This window comes from Apodemus sylvaticus, chromosome 11 (assembly GCF_947179515.1).
Source record: "Apodemus sylvaticus chromosome 11, mApoSyl1.1, whole genome shotgun sequence".
Classification (NCBI taxonomy): Eukaryota; Metazoa; Chordata; class Mammalia; order Rodentia; family Muridae; genus Apodemus; species Apodemus sylvaticus.
Window position 1 is genome coordinate 77,119,548 of NC_067482.1, and position 20,561 is coordinate 77,140,108.

The 20,561-nt window shown below is 45.6% G+C and overlaps 2 protein-coding genes across 7 annotated transcripts in view; one reads left to right on the forward strand and one right to left on the reverse strand.

The window, feature by feature from the left end:
* The window catches only part of Nelfa (negative elongation factor complex member A), a 67,420-nt gene extending 59,254 nt beyond the window's left edge, over positions 1-8,166 (forward strand). For both annotated transcript variants that reach the window (XM_052198614.1, XM_052198613.1), the window contains exons 4-11: positions 2,993-3,082; positions 4,402-4,532; positions 4,620-4,689; positions 5,150-5,238; positions 5,930-6,041; positions 6,829-7,100; positions 7,250-7,349; positions 7,447-8,166. In XM_052198614.1, coding sequence (XP_052054574.1) covers positions 2,993-3,082; positions 4,402-4,532; positions 4,620-4,689; positions 5,150-5,238; positions 5,930-6,041; positions 6,829-7,100; positions 7,250-7,349; positions 7,447-7,631 — 1,049 coding nt within the window. In that variant the 3' untranslated portion in view covers positions 7,632-8,166. The remainder of the gene's footprint in view (positions 1-2,992; positions 3,083-4,401; positions 4,533-4,619; positions 4,690-5,149; positions 5,239-5,929; positions 6,042-6,828; positions 7,101-7,249; positions 7,350-7,446) is intronic.
* Positions 8,167-10,874: 2,708 nt separating this feature from the next.
* Positions 10,875-20,561, reverse strand: part of Nsd2 (nuclear receptor binding SET domain protein 2) — a 73,251-nt gene continuing 63,564 nt past the window's right edge. For all 5 annotated transcript variants that reach the window (XM_052198605.1, XM_052198606.1, XM_052198607.1 and 2 more), the window contains 7 exons: positions 20,315-20,418; positions 19,861-20,130; positions 18,202-18,318; positions 14,457-14,598; positions 14,064-14,170; positions 12,676-12,880; positions 10,875-11,457 (listed from right to left, as the gene is read on the reverse strand). In XM_052198605.1, the coding sequence (XP_052054565.1) occupies positions 11,186-11,457; positions 12,676-12,880; positions 14,064-14,170; positions 14,457-14,598; positions 18,202-18,318; positions 19,861-20,130; positions 20,315-20,418 (1,217 nt within the window). In that variant the 3' untranslated portion in view covers positions 10,875-11,185. The remainder of the gene's footprint in view (positions 11,458-12,675; positions 12,881-14,063; positions 14,171-14,456; positions 14,599-18,201; positions 18,319-19,860; positions 20,131-20,314; positions 20,419-20,561) is intronic.

The window sequence follows — 20,561 nt, forward strand, 5'->3', positions numbered from 1 at the left end:
TTTACAATTTTTTTTTAAAAAATGTTTTTTAAAAGATTTATTTTATTATATGTAAGTACACTGTAGCTGTCTTCAGACACCAGAAGAGGGCGTCAGATCTCTTTATGGATGGTCGTGAGCCACCATGTGGGTGCCAGGATTCAAATTTAGGACCTTTGAAAGAGCAGTCCGTGCTGGTGCTCTTACCAGCTGAGCCATCTCTCCAGCCCAAAAAAATGTTTCTGTAATTTCAAATTTCACTTCTCTATTTCCTTCATCTCTAATATTTTAGCATTTTCCTTAGTCTGATTTATAAATTTTTCAAATTTTTTGTATAAGGCTTTCTTTCTCTAAGAAGATATAGAAAGTCTGTACTGTTAATAAAGTGAATATGTGGATTAATAATACAATAATAGTCATAATCAGTAATATGTCAGTTTCAATTACATGTAGTTCTTTTTTTTCTTTGAACCATTTAAAAGAACATCAGGTAAATTAGAAACCCTCTGTCATTGTGCCTCTCATCTTTATATTTAATCAGTTTTAAATTACATGTATATGTGAAATTTAAATCCAGTGTCCTTCCCTTTTCAGTCTTAAAACACAATTCTTTACATTCTCCCAAGTTCTGGTGTGCTTAGATTCCTGTTGTGTATTCTTTGTCTCCGTGTTGTCTAGTGAGACACTGTGGGTTGTGGCTCTCTGGTTCATAGAGAACAGAAAAATCAGATTCTGTCTTTGTGCTGTCACTGTCCTGGGCTCCTGTGTGGGCAGCATATACTCATACAAATACTTGCTCTGACTTCCCCCATTCTGGGAAGATGGTGCCAGTTCAGCCCTAAACCTTTGGAGTTTTTCCAAGGACTTTGTTTTCAATCTTTAAATCCTGCTCCCTGCTCACTGGATGAGTGACCCCTACAATTTCTGGGGTGGTGAAATTCCTGTCCCTGGCTAACTGTTGGTCCAAGAGAGACTGCAGACTCAAGGGCCTCAGTCAAGTACTCTGTAGCACAGCAGGGCCACTTGTTCTCCTCACTTCACCCTGGATCCACCTAATAGCTAAATATAAAATCAGAAGGCTTGGGTTCCATGTCTACCACGTTCAGCACCATATGTTAAAATGCACGCTTTCCTCCCAGCCCCAGGCTCCCGGAATAACAACTCCAAGACTCAAAATGTATTTACAGACACCTTGGCCATAAGCTTTGGCTTGTTCTCTGACTAGCTCATAATTTAATTTCCTGTTTATTCTAATCTAAGTTCTACCACATGGCTGGTTACCTCTGCTCATCTCCTCACATGGGCTCTGTCCTCTTCCATATCCCTGGGCAAATCTTCCCATGCCTAGCTCTCTGAGAATTCTTTCTGCCTACCGGTTGTCCCAACTTCTATTCTACATGTTTCCTATAGGCCATAGGTTTTTTTTTATTGACAAGAGAGGCTTCCATATAATACACAAGATATTCTCTCTATAGTTTTCAAATATTTTTACTTTAAAAGAGACTAGCATGTCTTCTCAAAAAGACAATCAGAGGTTATTGTGTTAACCACTGCTGTTTAGAAACATGCATTAGAGAACCCAGGGTTTTCAAACACAGTACCTGGAATCTCACAAAATAGAATCTGTGCCAGTCAAGCAGGGTGTGGGTTCCTCAGAATGGGATGTTGGTGTGAGGCTGCTATTTGTATCCTGACCTGGTCTCTATTATAAGATATTAGATGGTTTTATTAAATGATTCCAAATCATGTCTTATGAAAGTCTGTGTGGAAGGCACTTACTTGCTGGAGACAGGGCAGGGAAAGGCAATGTAGACCTTGTTTTGGCAAAACAATATAAACAAAAAACCAACAAATGAAAAAGATTAAAACCATGGATTTCCATAAACTTATTTTGGCTATGCAATGAACATTACTAATATTTGTAAATAGCTCTTTGTTGTTGTTTTGTTGTTTTTGTTTGTTTGTTTGTTTGTTTTGGAAAGCAGTCTCACTGTGTAGCCTAGGCTGGCATACCTTCTCCCTGCTCCTGCCTCAGCCTCCTGAGTACTGGGATCACAGGCCAGCAAATAACATTTGCAGGAGTCTAAGGAAGAGCCTTGTAGCAGGGCAGGTCTGGGGTCTGGGGTCTGGGGTCTGTGCCGTCTGGAGCTCTGTGGCGCTCCGGCCCAGGCCGGCTGTCGGGAAGTCAGTCAGGAGCGCTGTGGATGGAGCGAGCTAACCTACCCTCCAGCTTTTGTCAGCGACGGCAGGGAAATCTGTTGTTTCTTTCTCATATTTATATGTAACTCTGTGAGGAGACTCTTGGTATGAGCCTGCTGTAAAGACAGCTATGGGGACCTGTACAATACCAACACCTCAGGCTCCTCCTGGTCCCGGGGGGCACACAGGTGGCTATGACAGTCAACTCGAGCCACTTTGTGGACATTTCCTGACACGGGAAGCCTTTGCCATGTTTGAGCTGGAGTCAAGCTCCTCGGTGAACGGGGAAGGCTTATTTAAGACTGAGCTTGCACTGTGGTGGGTTTCATGGTTTGGTACTCAGTTGTATTACAGTTTCAATTGTTCATCTTAATATTGAGCTCTTTAACACAGTTGGCATTGCTCTGCTGAGGGGTCTCTCTTGCTGCCACCTCAGTGCCCATCTCTACCCTTGGTGGTGTTTGCTTGGATTAGGCTGTCACTTTAGAAAGCACACAGTTTCGAGGGAAATGTAGTGTTTTCTATTAAGGACACAGGAAGAGAAAACTTGCAGTACTAGCTATGGTATTATTCCTGCATTGTTCCAGAGTCCTGAGGGAAGGGGGCAGAGTTGAACAGGAGTCCATGACATGACATGACAGGAGCTATAAAACTCCAACTATAAAATCCAGCAGCATCTCTGTGCTCACTCCTGTTAGGTTATATAAAGGAGTTACCTACCGTGTCTGCTTATGAAGTCTCTTGCTATAGCTGCTCTGTGGGCTGAGAGGTTCTATGCTCAGTGACCCTGACCTTGTGGCTTTTATTCTCACAGCTACAGAGACAGCTCAGCAGCTGAAGAGAAGCACTGGTGTCCCGTTCCATGCTAAGGGCCGGGGGCTGCTCCGAAAGATGGACACTACAAGTAAGGCTCCTGTGCTCGGGTGCTGTGGTGCTGCGGCGCTGCAGTGCTGTTGGCCAGGCGGGATGGTTTGGCTCGAAAGGTAGGATCTTTCCTCAGCAAAAAACTCACTGGGACAGTAGTCCTGAGAGGTGAGGCCCACTGGCTCTGTAATGCATAGGCATGTGAGGGCAAGCAGGGCAGTGTGCATCTGTAGCACCTGTCATCTGTAGCTACCCTCTTGGGTGTAACAGTTGTAGCAGGTAGCATGTGCCAAGGGCAAGTTTCCAAGTTAGAGGGTCACACAGTACTTTGTCTCTTCATGCATGTGCACTCAGCACTGTGTCAAGTACAAGAGAGGACTCCTTAGAGCTGCATTCAGAGCCTAGTGGGCAAGGCAGCTAGTAGAGTGAAAGCAGGCCTTGCCTGGCCCTCCCACTTGGTTCATCTGGCATCTTGGAATACCAAGTTCTCATAACCCCAAAGCTGGCACATAACCAGGGGAAGTCCTGGTGTGGCTGACCATTCTACCATTATCACAGCGGGGCATGGTTCCTGCATTGGTGTGGCCTGCTGCTGCAGTATAGGCTCCACCTTGCTTCCCACACCTCTGAGGACACTGGGTGACCTCCTGAGGGACAGAAAGAAAAGTGGAATGCCACTGTTTTGAGAGACTTGATACTGTAAGGTCACAGCTCAAGATATTTGGCTTTGTTTTTAACAAAAATGTCAGTTTGGGGTGTCATCACTCTCTGGGCAGTTTGATACCAAGATAGTTCTTGTCCTGCAAAGTCTGGAGGTCTCAGTTGTCTTAAAGAGCTGTTATCATCTGTTATCCTAGCCTTCTCAGAAAGGCTAGGAGCCGTGTCAAGCCTGGGTCTTGCCTTGAGGGACGCCGTTACGCTGGTCAGTTCAGTAGCTTCTGCACTCGTGTCACTTCACCACGGTGATCCTGACAAGGAGCCTGAGTGGGTTTTTTTGTCTTTTGAATTACTTCATTGAATGTGTGGCTGTTTTGTCTGGATATATGTCTCTGTACGTGTGTGCAGTGCTCCCGGGTGACAGGAGAGAGCATCAGATCCCCTGGGACTGGAGCTAACGGTGGGTGTTGGAAATTGAATCTGGGTCCTCTGGAAGGACAGCCAGTGCTCTTAACCACTGGGCCATTGCTCTATCCCCCTGGAGTTATTTTTAGCACAGAATGAGCTATGCAAAGTCCAAATGTGGTAGACTAATTTTCTGTGGGGTTTCCCAGAGGCCGCCTAGTTCATCCCTGTGCTGAAGAAGCTGCTGGGGCGCCCCCCCCCCAGACATTTTCACTGACATTAGTGTCTTTTCTGTAGCCCCTCTCAAAGGCATCCCAAAGCAAGCCCCCTTCAGAAGTCCCACCACACCCAGCGTCTTCAGCCCTTCTGGGAACCGGACTCCAATACCACCTTCGAGGACACCACTCCAGAAAGAAAGGGGTGTGAAGGTGGGACATTCCTTCTCATGATCCTGTCAAGGCTAGGCATTGATTCTTTGCTCTATAATTAAGTATGACATGTATTTATTTTGGCAGTTGTTGGATATTTCTGAGCTGAATACGGTTGGTGCTGGCCGAGAGGCAAAGAGGAGGAGGAAGACTTTAGGTGTGTGGAGCATCGACGGTTTGGAAGGAGGCTGGAGGCAGTGCAGCCCAGTGTGCTGTAGTTGCTTCTGCCAGTGTAGTGTCTGGGTCCTTTGGGGTTCCTTCATGTTTTTTTCTGGCCTAGTCTGCATGTGTGTCTTAGCTTACCACACCGTTAATAATGGGACTTTTCTCAGGTTTTTTTTGTTTGTGTTTTGTTTTTGTTTTTTTTTCTTTTTGAGGGAGGGGGTATGTGGGTTTTGAGACAAGGTCCATACACTGTAGTCCAGGCTGGCCTTAAGCTTGTAGTTTTCCAGCTGCTAGGATTACAGGTTATAATACCTGATCCAAGGAATCAGTTCTTTGCCCTGAGACCTAAGTGCACAATGCTGTTTTACATTTGGTGTTCACAGAGAACACTTGTGACTTCTGATCTGGAGCTGGATCAGACCCACTAACTAGCTCTCTTCCTTTATTGGCAGACACAGAAGTGGTAGAAAAGCCCACCAAGGAAGAGACAGTTGTTGAAAATGCCACCCCTGACTATGCTGCTGGCCTGGTGTCCACACAGGTAGGGCTTCCATGCAGTGACACAGCCAGAATAATGTGCTCCCTCTTGTCCTAAGATGTGTTCTGTAAAAGTATGTGTGTATATGTGTGCAGATGTGTATGGATGGATGAACATGTATGTATGTATGTTAGTGGCTGAGGGAGCCAGAGCCTGACTTGGAACAAATACCCGCCTCATACTAGGATTACTGCTGTGCTGTCTCCGTGCCACGGTTACCTCATGCTTCTCACTGTGCAGTGGGCATGGTTCCTGTCTGAGGCTCCAGTGCTCTGCAGACCAGGCATTGCATGCTTGTCAGAAGGGCGTTTCAGTCAGATGGCTCCTTCCCAGGGTTGGTCTGTGGAAATGGGTATTCAGAGACAGGCACATAGGCTGTGTGGAGGCAATGTGGCCGTTCTTGGTGTGGTCTCAGAGCCCATTTTCTCTTCAGTATCCTTTGCATTGCTGAACTGTTTTCTCTAGATGTCAGTTTGGGAGTATAGGGTGGTGGCCATGGCTTTTTGAAGTCCAGCATCACTAAATTCAGGGGCTCCTGGGTTAGAGAAGCCCCTATCCCTGCCCAGGGATAGCAGTCCTTGTTGTTTTGCTCTGTTGATGGGCAAGGGCTGATTGAGGCTGTCCAGGCTACTCCCAGGAAGGTGTACTGAAAACCCTACCTCTGCCTCAAACAACCATGGTCTCTGTCTTCCAGAAACTTGGATCTCTGAACAGTGAGCCAACACTGCCCTCCACAAGTTACCTGCCCTCTACACCCAGTGTGGTACCTGCCTCATCTTACATCCCCACCTCTGAGACTCCCCCAGGTGAGTGCCCGGCAGTATGCTGAACCCTCATAAGGCCTTGCCCTGGCATTACAGGGTCACTTTCAACACCTGGACTGAGCCTAGCACACTCACCTAGGAAGTAGCCTTGCTCCCAGTGCTGCTCAGCATTAAGGTACCTGTCCCGTCTTTTGGTTCCAGGCAGCAGGAGGATCTCCTGGCCAAGAAATAAGCCAGGCGTCCTGCTTTGAATGAACAAGTAGCTGCCAAGACTGCCACTTTGGGCACCCTGTTCTTTAGGTGGTGGATGTGGAAGGAGGGAAGCCGAGATTCTCTTCCCAGATGAGGCATTGTGCAGAGGGACGATTCTCTCGGGCATGCATAAGCGTGGGATAGTCACTTGTTCAGGGGGTTGGCTCCGTCGGGCTCAGCTCAGTAGGTGGGGGAGTCAGTTTTCCTCAAGGGTCAGCAGCCTTGCTGAGGCAGACAGTGCTAGGCTTGGGGAAGCTGCTTTCCACTGTCCTGTAACCAGTACCAGTGTATATATGTGTGACATCATAGGCCAGGAACTAACCAGAGCCTAAGACAACTTAATCCACCAGTCCAGAAACGCCCGAGGACTGGCTGTGAAGGTCGGCAGTGATGGGAACAAGACAGAGTAGGTGGATATGGGGTAGCTGTCAGGGCAGCGTAAGTGGAGCTGAGCTTATTGCCTCTCCAGAAAACGGTGTCTAGCGCAGGCAGCCTGGGACCAGTGTCCAGGATGAGGAGATGAGGAATGATGGTTCCCTTTCTTGGACAACTCTTAATAAGCCTGCTTTATCTGCAGCTCCACCCTCCCGGGAAGCCAGCCGGCCACCTGAGGAACCCAACGCCCCAAGTCCCACACTGCCAACACAGTTTAAACAAAGGGCACCTATGTATAACAGTGGCCTGAGCCCAGCTACACCAACACCTGCAGCACCTACCTCACCTCTGACACCTACTACTCCCCCAGCTGTCACTCCAGCTGCTCAGACACCCCCTGTGGCCATGGTGGCCCCTCAGACCCAGGCTCCAGCCCCTGTTCAGCAGCAACCTAAGAAGAACCTGTCACTCACGGTAGGTGCCCTGGCAGGGCCCAAGGCCATCAGATGGATAGCATGGCTTTGCCTGTTGGCAGCTGCGGGGTAGGATAAGATGAGTGGAGCAGGGCCAGTGCTAGAGCAGATGGCCTTGGCAGCCCAGGCACCCACATCATCTCTTCACAGAGGGAACAGATGTTTGCTGCCCAGGAGATGTTCAAGACGGCAAACAAGGTCACTCGGCCAGAGAAGGCCCTCATCCTGGGCTTCATGGCTGGCTCTCGAGGTGTGTCTGTGCTACCAGGCTTGGGAGGTGTCCCCCATGGGTGGGGGGAAGGGTTCCTTGGCCCTAGGCACCTGCCCAGCAGCCCCTGCTCCCACAGAGAACCCGTGCCCGGAACAGGGGGATGTGATCCAGATCAAGCTCAGCGAACACACAGAGGACCTGCCCAAGGCAGATGGCCAGGGCAGCACCACCATGCTAGTGGACACCGTGTTCGAGATGAACTATGCCACAGGCCAGTGGACACGCTTCAAGAAGTACAAGCCCATGACCAACGTGTCCTGAGTGCCGTCTCTGCTGCTGACCCTCATCAAACCAGAGGACAAGTTCTGGTTCTGCTGAGTGACCTGAGCAGACTAAAGGATGTGCCCTTCCCAGCACCTGCTACCCACAGGCTTCTGGGCCCCAGCCATCTCTCTGGGGAGTTTAGGCTTATTTTTTATATTTTAATGAGTTAGGTTTTTTGTGTGTGATTAAGATACTTTTTTTTATTCAATATTGTTTTGAATGCAAGCCAAAACTTCATAATTTTAGTGCCTGTTTGACTTTTATCTTTTTTATTTCTTAAAAAAAAAATAATACTGGTTGAGAGGGCTTTCTCTTTCTCTGCTTGTGCATGCCCTCCCTCATGAGGTTGAGGGGACCAAAGGTGACACCTGGCAGTCTAGGGTATGAGGGGGGCTATGACCAGCCTTGATGCCACTACCTACAAGGTATTTGTATGTCTTTTGTACAGTTGTAAACATTTCAAACTTGTGTCTAGGTTCCTATTTTCATTGTAAAAAGACATGAGTATTAAAGTTTAGTTTTTCTAAAGAAAGCCCGCAGAGCTATGTTTCAGGCTAGCTTGCCTCCCTGCTCTGAGAGCAAGCCCCTCCGTATACAGCTGTCAGAACCTGGGAGAGGCCAGGCGAGGCGAGGGGAGGCGAGGCAGGGCTGGGAGGTAAGGCTGCATGAAAACAGGTAGGTAAATGGGCAGGGCAGCTGTGGGCATCAAGGAAGTGGACGAGTCAGACACAGTTACGTGGTAAATAAGTGTAAGAAAAAGGCCTTTAACATTTTTTAATAAAAAAATACTCAATACAGTTTTCCAAACACAACTTTCCACTTTAAATGCTATTTTTCCCCAACTGGTAATTCTCATCTATATTTCAGTATTACCTCCCCCCTCCCCCCAAACTTCAAGTTTTCAAGCCTTCACTATCAGACCTAGTGATAGCACCCAGCATTCCTAAAAGGAACCTGACTTTGTGTTGTTGTATGAAATTTAGACACCAATAGGCACATTTAAACTATTTAATTTCTGATTGGGCATTTCACATCTCAACAGGCTATGGTGACACCATGATACACATGGACACAGCATTTATTCTAACAGTCATCAGCTACACTCCATGTAGATGAAGTTATTTGGCAACTGACAAGTGTTTGTGTTAACTTTAAAACATTTTCATCTTTAACTCTTGAAAATTAGGTAGCTCTGGAAGATGGGTGCATCGCATATCATGCTACAGTTATCACTTGGAAGTCATCAGAAACGCCAACCTGAGCGTGCCTGAGACCCAAGGAGTCCTTACACACTAGTTAATACCAGGATGTTCCTTAGGAACTAGCACCTGGCTCCTCATCATTCTTGCCAGATGCAATGCCCTATAGGTGCCTAGGTTTTAACTGCTGTAGTTCCACGTTTTCATAGACCAGTGCTAGTGTGGACACTGGCTGTATCCCTGGGCTGCTGCCACCCTGCAGAAGCATACACAAGAGTGTGCTAGCTGGGGAACAGCTCCTGCCTGGTTTTGGATGCCAAAGGCTCCTGAGAAGTACGGAATATGGGCAGTTTTTATTTGTTTATGTCACATTAAGGAAAAAGAAATTGGAGCTGATGTTCAGAAAGTAACATCTCTCTGTCAGATTCAGAACACCTACCACATCCAGAGTCACAGGCCTGTTTGGCTGGTCCCTCCTTAGGAAAAGCCATCACCCCAGATTTGTAAAAAGGTCTTCGGTTGGTTTTTAAGAGTTAGTGTTATTTATTCATTAATACTTTTAGAAAGGGGAAATTACCTAAAATGTTCACGATATTTCCTTCAAAAAGATCATAAAATAATTGAAACCAAAAATCTTAAGATTTTTTTTAAAAAGTTAATTTGTTCCCAAAGTGTATTGCAAAATCAACTCTGATGCTTTTATTTTTCACAGAAGCTACTCAGCTAGTGGGAAAGGATGGTTTTGGACAAGATGGGCCCACCACATAGCCTGGGGGCCATGGCTCCAAAGACCAGGACCATGTGCATATGAGAAGGCTATCTGGCCTATGACTACATCAGCCTTCCAAACTTGGGCCCTAAGTAACAGAAGTTTATGAACCAATCTAGTATTTTCATAGAGCAGTTTGAGCCAGATTAAATTCTAAACTGAGAAGTGTTCCTGACCTCGTCTAGTCAAATAGGTGTTTCCAGAGGTAACTAGACCTGTGCCTGTGGATGCAAAGCTGCTAGAGAAGTGCCAACGGGATGGTCTCTGTCAGTGCTCATGACGTGCTAAGCTTGCAGGTGTCCCACCAAGAATGTTCAGTCCTGGCTCAAATGGAGACTGCACTTCTACAAAGCGAGAGGGCAGCAGAACAGCAGTGGACAGCAAAAAAAGATATAATGACTAGTTTAAGCTTTTTACTTTGTGGTGTTTTTTTTTAAAGCCATCCATTGCATGTACCTTCCCTCCCAATAGAAAGCATGAGGCCTCCTTTCTTGGTATCCCAAGCTCTCCAAGGCCAAGAAGCACTCCTGGGAGGGCAGAAGCAAGCCAAGGACAGACAATCTTGGGGGCTGGGCCTTTAAAAGAAATCCCTTAAATCTCATAGGGAAACAGGTATGACCCAAGTTGACCACCACGAGACCAGGTGGAGAGAAAAGGCAACTAGCTTGGGGCCCCACAAACAGAAAGCATTAGCCTAGGTTTCAAGCTGTGTTGTGCCCCCTCCACCCCTGGGATCCTGTAGTTTCCTCCTTCTGCACTCAATAGTTATATCTGCCTGACAACTTAGATACATTTTATCTGGTAATAATGTGTAAAAGTTTTAGCAAACATATGCTGGGAATGTCAGAAAAATACCAAGTGAAGAAAATGTACAAGGTTTCCCCCAAATATTGGTCAAAAAACCTGGGTTCAAAAGACATTAGAGAAAAACAGGCAAAACAAAGGCAGATGCTCTGCCCCACAGGCTGCACTGCTGGCATTGGTCATAGCCACAGAAGGGAAGTCACGAGAGGAATCTCGCAACACCACACCCACTCAAAGTGGAAACAAAGCACTTTGAGGAAAAATTCACATTAATACAAAGAACAGAGGCTGTGTCAAAACAACAAAATAATTATCAATCCTGATGGGAAGGAACCCAAAGGCTTGAGTCCCAGTCTACCCTGAGTAGGGGCAGTATGTGATTGGAAGCCTGCACCATCAGGAGAGAGCTAATGGTGATCTTTAGAAAATTCTTTGTTTCAGGTAAGATAAAAGCATTTCACATGCCAGTTAATCTTCAATCATAACTTTAATCTAAAATAGAAATGGGGGGGCACCTTGACGTCGGGTCTCAGATTCAAGTGTAGAGGTGATGCTGCGTAGTAAGGCTTGTTTATCCTGACCGCCAAGCGTGCAGCTGACAAGCATCAGTGCAGACACAGCACAGCTGCTGAGGATGGCTCAGTGGTGGGAGGAACTGCCTCCCACCCACGCAGGCCTATACACATAGCACTAGGAGCTGGGTCCTTGGGAGTGCTGTGCTTGCCTTCCCATTGTTGGCAGGGCTGGCTGCCCCACACCAACCCTGGATATGACCAAGGCTATTTGCCGTCTGTAACTCTTCGCCAACACCGCCTTTTCTTCCTCTTCCCCTTTGACTTCAGTGATTCTGGGAAGGGTTTCTCAGTCTTGGTGCTACTTGCAGACTCTGCCCTCAAGTCATGCTCACAGCAGTAGGACTGCCCATCCTGGGTGGAACGGAAAGCAGTCCCATCTTGGTGTTCCTTACAGAATGAGTTGGGGCAGAGGTGGCAAAATGAGGTAGAAGGTTTGCCACATACATCACAGTGATGCCAAGGACATTCCCACTTCCCTGCAATAAAATACACCATCAGCAAAAGGAAATGACAGAATCAAAGCTTCAATATATATTCAGAGTGGAGAATAATCTTTTGAGGAGCATTAGGGACTGAACCCAGGGCCTCAAAACATGTGCAGTAACATTGAGTCAATATCCATAGTCTTATTTTTCTTATAATAAACACCCATCTCAGTATGTTTCTCAGGGTGACCAAGACCTTTAACCATCCTCCTGCTTCAGCCTTGAGGAGTTGGGCCAATTGGAACATACCATCATACCTAACAAAATCACTTTTTTATTTGGCTAGTCAAATAAATGCAAATTAATACAAGAGTCTGCTTTTCATTTCAGTTGCCGAAGAGAAGCTAGTAATTGGTGCTCAAAGGCCAGGCAGTGCAGCAGACTGAAGCATGCATCCCTGCAGCCTCACAGCAGACCCAGTCACCAACACTAGCAGATGCCTATTGGGCAGTGGCCCTTCCTTATCACTTGCCCTTTTTTTTTTTTTTTTTTTTTTTGTCTTAATCAGGACAGGGTTTCTCTGTGTAGCCCTGGCTGTCCTGGAACTCACTCTGTAGACCATGCTGGCCTTGAACTCAGAAATCTACTTGCCTCTGCTTCCCAAGTGGTGGGATTAAAGGAGTAAGCTATCATACCTGGCTTGTGCTTTGCCTATTCTAAGGGACCAGTTTTCTGCTTAGATATGAATCTCTGAAGCTTTGTTAGTATTAAGGATAGCTGTCAAATCTATTACAGATATGTAAAGCCATTATTAGGTTTCTTGTCTTTGAGTAAAGTCTTTGTATTTCATCCTGATGCTATGATCTTGAGTATGAAGAGGTAATAAGCCTCTATTGTCTTCCAGGAAATCAGATCTGTGGCTCCATCTTACATAGCAATTCCTGTTAGCTCTGTCATCTCTAGGGATAGTGCCTGTAAGTCGTGGAGGAGTTAAGTGAGGTACTGAACAACCAGGTCCTCCAGTGACACGAGACTAGTCATGGTGAGGCTGCTGCAGTGGAACCTGTCTTTTCCAACAGAGTCCTGCCTGGTGTGTCCCACTTTAGATCTTGGTGCTAATGAAATGACCACTCTACACTGGGCTTTGGAAGCTACTCCCTGACCCCATCATATACTTCAGCAGGTTCCCTGGACTGGAGACATTTACCACCTAGTGCAGGCAAGACCTCTGTAAGTCATCAGAAGCTGGCATGGGTGCTGGCTACCTACCAAAGGGCCGCTTGCCCAAGCCCAGGCAGGATAGGTGGTAGGCCTTGGTACAGAACTTGCGGTCACACAGCACCAGCTGTCCACCATCACCACAGCGGAAGCACTCATCCTCTGACTGCCGCTTTCCTTCACCCTTGGCTCTGCGCCTTCTGGTTTTCTTCTTGGCCTTTTTACCCTTTTCCTCTGAAGAAAGGGATGTTGATGTCTAGAATTAAGAATTAAGCAGTTTTCATAAAAGAATACAGATTGAAGCAGTAATAAAGGACAAATTATACAGATGCCCAAAAAGCAAGGTCCAGAGGGACATTACAGATCCCTCAAGTGTTCCAACATACAGGTGCCTGAGCTAGAAATATAGCTCAAAGCTGTAGGTTCCATTTCTAGCACCACAAAAGGGAATACCCTCCACACAGAGAAGAGGGTCATAGCCAATGGGATGACCCACTACACCTTAAGCAACTCCTGCTAAGACAACAATCCCGATGTCATGCTTGGGATCTGCTAACAACATGGGACATCCCATGGCAGGGGATTGGCCTGCTGGCCACTTGTCTGCGCTAAGAATTCAATTATAAGCAGAACACATAAGGGCAACCTGGGACCAAAGCAAGAGTCCTTCAGAAAATATCTAAAGGGGGGCTAAAGTCTGCAGTTCAGGGTGGAGCTACCCATGATAATCTCGGCCTTTTCCATGCAAGAGGTGCTCCAAAATTAATATTCTTCCAAGGACCTTGGAGACATGATTTTAGAAGTCATTGTGAGTGAAATTACAATAAAAACACTGGCACATCAAGCAAGCATGACTTGTAATCAACTTGAAAGGGACTGGTGTCCAAAGGTTGTGACTCAGTGGGAGAGCACTTGCCTAACAGGCATGGGCTCTGGGATCCCATACAGCAACATAAACAACAAAAAGGTAGCAGGGTAGTTAGTGGAGGCAATGGTCAACACAGACACCAACCACATGGAACCTCTCATATGCAGCAAGAGAACGCCAGGATAAGGTTTCTACAGCCTGAGGAATGCCACAGTCATCAACAGGAGCGGGAAAGAGGCCTGACAGACTCTTGAAACTCTGGAACAAACATGGTCCTGTCAATAACTGATTTTACCTGCCTGTGTTCAAGACTGAGTTTATGTTCCTGATATGTAAGCCACACGTCAGTTGCTGCTTCATTAGGATAGTTTTCACAGGAACTATTATCAGTGAGGAAGTCTTAACAACTGGCCTACACTGACAGAGGGCCTCACTGATCCTAATCCACACAGTGGGAAGCAGTACTGGGAAGCAGTACTGCTTCTGCTTACTAGAAAGCAGTCTTCTCAGATGCCACAGGCACCAGAGCTATGTGTTTCCACTTCAAAGAAAGAAGCTTTGATGCCCTTACCTTTGGTCTGTCTCCAAGGAAGCCACTACAGTTGGAGGCTCCACACCGACAGACTGTCTTTTCATTGCCCAAACAGTCAAGGTTATAGTTGAAAGTCAGCTCTGTACCTAAAGAAGACACAATGCTTGTCAGAGCACCCCCCCTCCCCCGCCTCCTGAGGCAATGAATGTTAAAGTTAAGAGTCGTCTCGAGAAAATGTGCACCCCCCTCACCCTTTCAGGCACATAGTGGATGACTCACGGAGTTTATCAATTTGCTTCATAAAACACATATCGAAAACAAAACTTCCAAATTCTTATCCTAGACATTTCCAAACTCAGCCACAACAAATACCAGTCATTGCCTCTGCCTGTGCATATGGCACCAGAAACTTGTAGAACCCCAGTGATGTACCTGCAGGAATGTCACACACAGCAAACAGGCCAACCCGTGTGTCACCATTCACTGTCCACTTCAGGGTCTCACAGTTGGGCTGGCAGCTATGGTTCATGAATCGTGAATAATTCCCTTTGGGGCCAGCATCAATTATGCGGTCCTGTAGGGGAAAAGTCAATAACATTTTATCTTCAAAGGAATTCCTCCTGCTGTGGGTTGTATCAGATGCTGCTTATTACACTGAAAATCATGGTATCCTGTTGTCCATTTAGACCAGAACCTCTCAACCAGTCCCAATTCTCTTGCTCAAAACCAGAATACAAAGAGAACCCAAATGAGCAGTGGTGAGGACATTGGGCTGGCACCTACAGCATCACCCCAGCAACAAATAAAGCAGGAGAAATACTAGTGCCACAGATTTGCGAAGGGTAGCAAGAGCCCGTAGAAAACCAGAACTGTCAATAACAGCCAACTGCATTAAAAATAGGCAAGTAGTATCTACTCCTAAAGAGCAAGTAAGGCACAAGCATAACATGCTCAAGTTCCCATGGCTGGAACAATGGACTGTGTCCATGACGCTGATGCTGTGCTGACACAGGCTGACAGTTCTGAAGTGGCAACTGGCAGAATCACAAATGTGAGCACACAGTAGCACTAGGAACTAATTCACTGAAATCCAAGTGCCCAAGTACAATAGAGAAACAAGAACCACCAATCACGGCCCAGACCAGGAGATGGCAGGTGGGTATACAGATGTAACTTTTCCCCTAAAAACTCTAGAGCAAATACATAGCTCAGTAATCTCTCTGCTCTACAGTGGTTATTTATGAGGTCAGTGATGCCTGAGTAGGTGTGAGTCTGTGTCAACAGTATTCCTAGCTGTGCCTGTGGACCACAGAGCACTGTGAGTGGCAAACACTTGGGAAGACTGTACCTGTGCCACCTGATGGGTGCTAACCTTATGGGTATCTCTTGGCGGTAAACACTTGGGTGCTTTAAGAAACCCCCAAGGTTTGCACCCATCAGTTGATATAAACATAAAGAGAAACTTGGTGGCCATGGCTATCATCTTAGGTACTTCAGATGCTAAGGAAGGAGATCACTTGAGCCCAGGACTCAGAATTCACTACAGGAGAATAAAAGCACAAACAGTACCAGGATATAGCTCAGTGACCTGCATTTTAGTATACTAAATTAACACCCTAGCCAGTTGTGTGTGTTTTTGAAGATGATAGATGAAGAACCTCGCTTGCTGAATCACAGCTCTATCTGTATCCTTCTCGGCAGTGAGATGGCTCACAAGGTGAAGGTACTTGCCATCAAGCCCACAGTCGGAGCCTGAACCCTACACCGTGAAAGTTGTCACTGACACTCTGAAAGTTGTCTCTGACCTCTACAAAAATACCACAGTATGTACAATCACACACATACACACACAAAGTAAATATATGTTTTAAAAAGGGCATGCAAGTATGAAACTATAGGGATATATGTGACAGTCAGGGGACAACTGTTTAGAAGTCAGTTCTCCGCTTCCACCTTGCCTCTGAGGCAAGGTTTCTGAGTCCTGATATTGTACCATGTGATCCAGGGTCCCTGACATGAGAGCTCTCCAACTGAATTAAAAAAAAAAAAAAAAGACTTATTTGTATTTATGTGTTTGTGTGTCTCTGTGGCTATAGGTATCACATGAATGTGACTACTCAGAGAGGCCAGAAGAGGGTATCAGATCTCCTGGTGCTGGAGTTAACAAGCAGTTGGGCCTGACATGGGTCATATGAACTGAACTTAGGTCCTTCCAAAAACTATCAAGGTTTGTACACATGTGTGTACATGCATTCAGAGGCCAGCACAAGCCTGGGTGCTATTTCTCAAAGGCTTTTTCTGTCTTGTTTTTCTCTTCAATATCCATTTATAAATTTGTTTGGTGTGCGCGCGCGCGCGTGTGTGTGTGTGTGTGTGTGTGTGTGTGTGTGTGTATATGGAGGCTCTAGCACTGAACCATATGCCCAGCCACATCTTAACCATTTTTACATGTATTACATGTATAATTAATTGTAATAAATACATTTATGAGGCACCCTCTTTAATTCTTTGCTACTTACATACTCAGGAGGGCACACCTTCTTCTCAAATGCTCAGACTACAATAGGCATGGGCTATCATGCCCAGTCCTTTGAGTTCTTTAAGCATCTTTCAAATTATGGTTTTAGAAAAGGCATAGTAGCCTTCAGTAGCCTGTGTCTGTGATTTCCACAATAGTTGGCCCGAGGCAGAAGGATTCCAAGTTCAAGGCCAGCTTGGGCTATGAAGCTAGTTCAAAATCAAGGATAGGGATGTAGTTCATGGTAGATCATAAACTTTGTAGGAGTTAAGAGTTTGTTTCTCCAATACTTAAACAAAATCAAAAAAAGCGGTTTCATTTTTTTGTCTAGAGATACAAGAGATCTTTTTAAGAGCTAAACTTGGGGGCTGTTTAAGAACACTGACTGCTCTTCCAGAGGTCCTACGTTCAGTTCACAGCGACCACTTGGTGGCTCATCCCCTCCAGAAGGGCATCCCTCTGCTGCCCTCTTCTGGCACACAGGTGTCCATGCAGATAGAGCACTCATATATAAAATAAATCTTTCTTTTAAAAAAGTTAAAATTGGTTTAATTATTACTCTGAATGGGACATTCTTTTCTGTTCTTTATAGGGCTTAAGATTTTTTGGCTGAAAACTGGACATTTGAATCTAATAATACAGTAACTCTGGCAATCAGATTATTCTACCTCCTCTGGTCTCACTGAGTTTTATTCTTTTCTTTCTACTGTTCTAGGATTCCTCTTCCTCCTTTCTTTCTTCCTTCTTTTTTTTTTAAAGTGGGTGATGTCTGTGGCTTTTTCTGAGCCTGGGCCTTCCCCAGGTTAGGCATAGTTGGGAAAGTCTTAGTTTTTAATGTATAGCTCTAAACTAAGGGAAAGGGGGAAATGAATTGAGGAGATGAGCAGCAACCTCTTGAGCTATCACCACACAGGGTACAGGAGCATCCTTGCGGCAGTAAAGCCTTTCTCCTTACTACAGTGCTGACTCTTGTTTTCTGTTTGGTGGCCTCCAGAATCCTACCTTCCTAGCTTTCCCAACAAACTAGAATGACCTCCTACAAAAGGCCTTCCATGAACCTACTTGCGTCATGGACTGAAGGCCGACATGCTACTCAGCTCTAGAACTCGAGGGTCGACACCTTTTGCAACCAATTTTTAATTAAACAAACAAACCCATGGGAAAATCGAGAAGCACAATACACATTACTGCATCCTATCCACCCGTATAAATTAGTATTTTTGCCATATTCACTATCTTCTGTTTTACAAAGTCTACACAGACATACATGTATATACACACACACACACACACACACACACACACACACACACACACACACACACACACAGAGCACAGGATTCAGAAGCAATGGATCAAATCACAGCCAGTGTAGCCCAGGTGGCTTGAAATGCTTGTCTGTGCTTTCTCCTTTCTCCCCCTGGTCTGAAGGAGATTTTTGGTACACTATTTATGTTGTACTAAACACACATGGCTTAGGATGCTCTCTGGCAAGGGGCAGCTCTACATTCAGAAAAAATATGCAAATGTTTGGAAAAACAATTATTAAGGAGAAGAAATGAGAATGTCAACAAAATACAGAGGCCAATCCTATAGGTGAACCCTCCTGTCCCTGTTCAAGACTTCAGGAGTGAACAGCAGACACGGGCTTCCCCTTACCTTGTCTATGGTGAGCATGTAAAAGTGAGTGATGTCATTCTCGTGTGCATACTTGATTCTTGCCATGCACTCCTCTTCATCAATCAGCTCACCAACATACTCATTAACAAACTCTCCCTGGGAATCAGAAGAGTGTAGTGACTGAGTATATACTGACCAAGTCTCAGAATTAGGGTCCAAGACACCACGGCACTAGCAATCAGTCTAGTGTAACACACAAATATCTTGGGGTGGGGGTCCTAGATGTCCTTTGTTAAGGTCAAATTCAAGTGATCTCACATATCTGGTCCATGTAAATAATCACTACATGCAGATTTCCCCAAAAGGAAAGAGGTTATAAAGAACTTGACAGGCAGGTTCTACGGCAAGTCTACATGAAGCAACAGCTGTGGCAACCAAGGAAGAAGGTTAGAGAAGGGTACATCTACGCAATCATTTAAAAAACCGATGTGGCTCATTCTAGTGCCATAGCTTATGCATTATCCATGCTGGACCTACTCTGGTCATGGACCTTGAGTTTGAAACTACTGCTCCCTAGGTCATGAAAAAGCACTTCAGGGCCAGTCTGTGACAAGGTAAACAACCGTCCCACTTGTATCTCTATGAAGGGGATATTCTGGCAAATGAATCTGAAAGCAGAAACAGGGTTAGCAGAAATTAGTCGTCCTCTCTCACCAATGAATTTATTTATTTTTATGAATAAAGGTGTTTTGCCTGAATATATGTCTGCACACCGCATGTGCTTGTTACCCTTAGAGGCCAGAAAAGGACATTAGATTCCCTGGAGCTACAGTTATAGATGACTGTGAGCCATGATGTGGCTGGGAATAGAACCCAGATCCTTTTAAAGGAACAATTAGTACTTACTCATAGCCACTGAGACATCTTCCCAGTCCTGACAATGAACTTTTTGTTTATCTAATTCATACTGGATTATACTGAGACAATGCCAAATGGTGACGCCTCCTAAGCCCTTACAGGAATGCCTGAGTGTCTGACTGCCAGTCTAAGGAAAAGCAATCATGTCACAGACTCTTTTTTTCCTAAGAGGAAGACTATAATTCTGATTGAAGACATGCTTTAAGGAAGTTTATTAGCATTAACTCTGACAGCAGTTATGTATGTTTTAAAACTTTTGTTGTTGTTTTTTCCTAATTTTTTTTTTGGTGGGGGGGAAGGAGTCTCCACTGTGTAGCTCTCCCTGCCTGGTCTGGAACTCACGACATAGACTATACTGGCCTTGAACTCAAGAGAGATTTGCCTGCCTTTGCCACATACCAGGTATGTACCATCATACCTGGCTTACAATTTTTAATGATAATAATTCAATCTGAACACTATTTTAAAATATTTTATACAAATTCAAAAACAAAATATCCCCACCCAATAAGCAGAGAGCCATTACTTCTTATGAGGGGGGGAGGGGGAGGTGATCCCGTGAGTAAAGTCCTTGAGATGATCGATCCAGTAGGCAAAGTCCTTGCCACCAAGCCTGAGGACATGAGTTCCCTGGGCCTCACATGGAAGGAGAAAACTGACTCCCAAACATTGTCCTCTAATCTACACACACATGCCATGACACATCCACATCCACGTACATTCTAGTACATACACAACTAAGAATCACTACACAGTACAAAAAGAAGACAGATTACATACTTTTCTGATGTCCCTTTTGGCCACAAGGCCCCACCCTTTGCCATCTGTCTTGATGATCTTGGTCTCAGGGTACTGGCGTTTAGTGAAACACTGGTTCTGGCAGTATTCCCCTGCAGGACACACCTGCGGGTGGCACTCAAACATTAGCATCCTGTTTAGACACTCGGAGTCAGAGCCACAGGGGTTTTCATCCGTGGGCTTACAGTTGCATTTTGGGATTTCAGAAATGTCAGCTGTATAGATCTGGACTTTACCATAAGGTTTATTCACCTGTAGGGAAAAGCAAATTGTCATCATAACTCTACTTTGTAAGCAGAGAGCCCTGGGCCCTTCACACTCATACAGTGTGCTCCCTCATGGCCCAGCTTGGAGAAGTGGCCCAAAGCCACGTTCACTTTTCTGTTGAGAACACAAGCACACACTCACTCTCTCCCTCCCCTGATAGGCCCAGCACCTTGATATGCTTATATGGTGGAGGTTTCCTCTCACTCTCCTGTGTTTCTCGGGCTTCCCGCTGAAGTTTGATTTCATTAAAACGAGCTTCAGCTTCTTGCAATGCTATAAAAAAAAAAAAAATCGGGGCTGGAGAGATGGCTCATTGGGTAAGAGCACTGACTCCTCTTCCAAGGGTCATGAGTTCAAATCCCAGCATCTACATGGTGGCTCACAACTACCCATAAAGAGATATGACGCCCTCTTCT